Genomic DNA, 5000 nt, shown 5'->3' with positions numbered 1-5000 from the left:
TGTGTGTGTGTGTGTGTCTCCCTCAACTTCTGCCTCCTCTCCTCGTGTGTGTGTGTGTGTGTGTGTGTGTGTGTGTGTCTCCCTCATCTTGTGCCTCCTCTCCTCTTTATCCAGCGTTCTCGTGTGGCACTCATGCGATCGACAGCCCCGAAAATTCAATTTAATGACCTGCCCCTGAGCACCTAATATGATTTTACAGGCTGTTACTGCCGGGGCCGGGCCATTTGCATAATGATCGCCAGCGCCATTGGAAGGGGGGTGGGGGGTATGTGGGGAGAGGGGGGAGAGAGAGGGGGGGGAGAGGGCAGCCGCCTCGCCTCTCCTCTTTCTCTCCTGGCAGTTGCCATGGCAACGGCTGGGCGGGCAGGCGGGTGCGGGTGGAGGTTGGGTTCCCATGGCGATCTGGATGGAAGATGCAGGGGGGGAAAGCTGGGAAATGAGGGAGGATGGAGAGAGTGTGTGTGTGTGTGTGTGTGTGTGTGTGTGTGTGTGTGTGTTGGTGCATGCGGATGTGTGTGTGTTAGTGATTGAGTGGGAAAGAGAGAAGTGTGTGTGTGTGTGGAGAGAAGGGAGAAAGTGTGTGTGTGTGTGTGTGTGCGTGCGTGTGTGAGACGCGTTGGAACAAGGAGTTGGCATTCCCACATTAATTGAGCTTGGCTTCTCACACCCATCAAGAATGTGTTTACAAAGAAGCTACTCACACACCCACACACACACACACACACACACACACGTGGTTTACACACATTTCCTCACATAAGGCACTTAAGCACCAGTCTTGTCTTTGGCTGTGGTCCGTGTAGCGCTCCCCTGAAATGGCCGTGGTGTTGAACCTGTGCAGAGCAGAGTGTGTTAACCGGGTGTATCGGTGGGCAGGCTGTGCTAACAGTGTGTTAGCAGTTTGTGCTAGCAGGAAGCCTCTGGTTTTTGCAGGCCGTTTAAGAAGGTTGTGTAAGCGCACTGCAGTGTGTTCTGGCTCAGTGTTAAGAGGGTTGTGTTCTGGCACAATGTTGTGTTCCTGCCCAGTGTTAAGAGGCTGGTGTTCCTGCACTGCAATAGTATGCTGTGTTCCCAAACTCTAAGGGGTGTTGTGTTTGCAGGCTGTGTTGCCAGCTTGTGTTAGGGTGCTGTGTAAGTGCACTGTGTGTTAGTGTGTAAGTGCACTGTGTTAGGGTGTTAGTGTGTTGGCACTGTGTTGGTGTTGGATGATTGACAGCAGCAAGGTGGAAAAGAACTCTTACCATGGCAGCCCTCCTTCTCCTCTTCCCTCGTTTCCTATATGGAGTGTTCACTTAGCCCAGCTGCACTCCTCCTCTCTCCTCTCCTCTCTCTCTCTCTCTCTCTCTCTCCACTCACCACTCTCTCCTCTCTCTCTCTCCCCACTCTCTCTCCACTCCTCTCTCCTCTCCTCTCTCTCTCTCTCTCTCTCTCCACTCACCACTCTCTCCTCTCTCTCTCTCCCCACTCTCTCTCTCTCTCCTCTCTCTCTCTCCCCACTCTCTCTCTCCACTCCTCTCTCTCCACTCTGTCCTCTCTCTCTCCTCTCTCTGTCTCTCTCTCCTCTCCCTCTCTCTACTCTCCCTCCCTCTACCACTCCTCTCCTCTTGACGTGTTGGAGATATTTCACATGTCAATATCACACTGTGTTGAGTGGACCCAGTCAAGCGCCTCTGATTGCCATGCTAATTGACTTAATCGTAGTAAATGCCAAAGGGGGGTGTTAGAGGGGGGCAGAGGGGTGTGTGTGTGTGTGTGTGTGTGTGTGTGTGTGTGTGTGTGTGTGTGTGTGTGTGTGTGTTGAGGCATTTTCAACACCGCAGTTGCAACATCATTTTTCATCCTTTTCATTTGTTCTCTCCTTTTCTCTCCTTTTCTCCAGACGGAGATCGCTAAAAGGCTGAATGCAATTCTGGCCCAAATTATGCCTTTCCTGTCACAAGAGGTAAGTGGAGACCCCCCCCCTAGAGTGCCCGAGGCTTTTGGGATAATTAGAGCTTCTGTAGACTCGTGGGTTCATGATTAATTCTTCACAGATTTTAGAGTTAAATGTGACCTAGCCGTAGTTAACTCACTCTAGCTCACTCAACCGACCAGAATCAGAATCAGAATCAGAATCAGAAAAGTTTTTACTGCCAAGTAGGTTTTCACCTACCAGGAATTTTTGGTGGTTCGTTGGTGCAAACAATAAACATACACAGTAAACAATACACATATTAAGTTATTATATACATATTAAGTTATTAAACATGGGAAAAAAACTAAATATAAGTGTGCAATTTAGAGTTCAGGATTAGAGTACGTGTACCTCGCATCAGAGACGGTGTCACCCAGTCCTGTTCTAATGTGCCCAGTCCTAGAACAGGAAGCCTAGTACATACTCTGTTCTAATGTGCCCAGTCCTAGAACAGGAAACCTAGTACATACTCTGTTATAATGTGCTTAGTCCTAGAACAGGAAACCTAGTACATACTCTGTTCTATTGTGCTTAGTCCTAGAACAGGAAACCTAGTACATACTCTGTTCTAATGTGCTTAGTTCTAGAACAGGAAACCTAGTACATACTCTGTTCTAATGTGCTTAGTTCTAGAACAGGAAACCTAGTACATACTCTGTTCTAATGTGCTTAGTTCTAGAACAGGAAACCTAGTACATACTCTGTTCTAATGTGCTTAGTTCTAGAACAGGAAACCTAGTACATACTCTGTTCTAATGTGCTTAGTTCTAGAACAGGAAACCTAGTACATACTCTGTTCTAATGTGCTTAGTTCTAGAACAGGAAACCTAGTACATACTCTGTTCTAATGTGCCCAGTCCTAGAACAGGAAACCTAGTACATACTCTGTTCTAATGTGCTTAGTTCTAGAACAGGAAACCTAGTACATACTCTGTTCTAATGTGCCCAGTTCTAGAACAGGAAACCTAGTACATACTCTGTTATAATATGCCCAGTCCTAGAACAGGAAACCTAGTACATTCTCTGTTATAATATGCCCAGTCATAGAACAGGATACCTTGTGGAGGACATTCCCTTCAAATGACCCTGTTAATGACCCTGGTCTAATCCTTCCTCCCTCCATCTTTCTCCCTCCTTCCCTCTCTCCATCTCTCCCTCTCTCCGTCTGCCTGTCTGTGTCTCACAGCACCAACAGCAGGTGGCCCAGGCGGTCGAGCGTGCCAAGCAGGTGACGATGACCGAGTTGAATGCCATCATCGGGGTGCGTGGACTTCCCAACCTGCCTCTGACCGTGAGTATTCCCCCCTTTCTTACACTTCTTCTTCTTCTGCGCGCCGCGCCGTTCGATTGGACAGGGGCAAACCTGCACAGACCGTGCCCACTGGCCCCCCGTTACTGCCCCAACGGTATGCTAGTGCCAATTGTAGCAAGGTCCAGCCACAGCACCTGTGCTGACATGGATGTTTTACCCCCCGCCCAAGTCTTATTTTTGTGGGTCAGCCTACTACTTGTGCAGTTTTGCCCCTCTCACTAGCGTGCTACGTGTGTGTGTGTGTGTGTGTGTGTGTGTGTCTGTGTATGTGGGGCTGTCTGTGTGTGATTATGTGCTTAAGTGACTGCATGGTAATTCTGTGAATGTGGAGTGATTTAATGCTATATGTGTGAGTGTGTGGGAGAATATGTCGAGAGGCGGGTTTTAGTGCTAAGTGGTCTTGTGTCGCGTGGAATCTGTAATGAGCCCTATTACGTGTGTGTGTGTGTGTGTGTGTGTGTGTGTGTGTGTGTGTGGGGGGGGGGGGAGTTAGCATCCGTTTCGGGGCTGTATATTTAGCAAGCTGAAGTTGCGTGGGTGTGCGCTAATCGGGGCTTGCGGTGCCCAATGTGGAAGAGCCACCTTCAGCAGGCTGCTTTAAGAGACCCGATCACTTTAATAGGATCTGCTGCCTTCAGAGACCTCGTGCCCTGCTGACCTGGATAGCACACGGCATTACAGAGAGATAGACAGGCAGGCAGGCAGACAGGCAGACAGACAGACAGACAGACAGACAGACAGGCAGGCAGACAGGCAGACAGGCAGACAGGCAGGCAGACAGGCAGGCGGGCGGGCGGGCGGGCGGGCGGGCGGGCGGGCGGCGGGGCGGGGCGGGCGGGCGGACGGGCGGGCGGGCGGACGGACGGGCAGGCAGACCTGGAAAACATGCTGCATAAGACAACAGGGAGAGAGCCAGAGAAACACTGACCACTTCCGGGAGATTACTTTATGGAAATAAAGTTCCACATTTATGGAAATAAAACATAATTATCGTTTACATTTGAATTGTTAAAATGTATTTTTTTCTCCTCTTGGTCTCTTGTGGTTTCTATTCTTCTTCTTGCCTCTTAATTCTCTTCACTTATTTCCCCTTTTATTTCCCTGTCCCTTCCTCTCCTCCCTCTTCCTCTACCCCCCCCTCCTCTTCTCCCTACTCCTCTTATCATCTCTTCTCTCCTTCTCTCATCCCCCCCTCCTCTGGTCCCTTCCTCTCCTCTCACCCCCCCTCTTCTCTCCTTCTCTCATTCCCCCCTCTTCTCTCCTTCTCTCATCCCCCCCTCCTCTTCTCCCTACTCCTCTTATCATCTCTTCTCTCCTTCTCTCATCCTCCCCTCTTCTCTCCTTCTCTCATCCCCCCCTCTTCTCTCCTTCTCTCATCCCCCCCTCTTCTCTCCTTCTCTCATCCCCCCCTCTTCTCTCCTTCTCTCATCCCCCCCTCCTCTGGTCCCTTCCTCTCCTCTCATCCCACCCCTATTATTTCTACCCCCCCCCCCTCTTCTTCCTCTCTCCGGTCCATTGAGAGCCCTCTCAGTCCAGGGTTCACCGATCCCCCATGTGTGACCTGTATGTGGTTCATTATGAGTGATTACCACCCCCCACCCTACTAGTGGTCTCTTCCAGGGGTGATGTGATTACAGCCCATCCCCCCCCCCCCCACACACACACACACACACACACACACATTCACTACTAGTGGTCTCTTCCAGGGGTGATGTGATTACTAGAGCTGAGAGT

The 5000-nt window shown here is 50.3% G+C and overlaps 1 protein-coding gene across 1 annotated transcript in view; it reads left to right on the top strand.

The window, feature by feature from the left end:
• The window catches only part of LOC308372432 (transducin-like enhancer protein 3-B), a gene marked incomplete at its 3' end in the record, with an annotated part of 25600 nt that overhangs the window by 13576 nt on the left and 7024 nt on the right, over positions 1 to 5000 (top strand). Inside the window, exons 6-7 of the mRNA XM_080847585.1 lie at positions 1880 to 1942; positions 3141 to 3245. Of these exons, the coding sequence (XP_080703711.1) occupies positions 1880 to 1942; positions 3141 to 3245 (168 nt within the window). The remainder of the gene's footprint in view (positions 1 to 1879; positions 1943 to 3140; positions 3246 to 5000) is intronic.

The sequence above is a fragment of the Sprattus sprattus genome (genome assembly GCF_963457725.1).
Source record: "Sprattus sprattus genome assembly, chromosome: 11".
Lineage (NCBI taxonomy): Eukaryota > Metazoa > Chordata > Actinopteri > Clupeiformes > Clupeidae > Sprattus > Sprattus sprattus.
The sequence above is the reverse complement of the archived record's forward strand: the minus strand, read 5'-3'. Positions and strand labels throughout refer to the sequence as shown.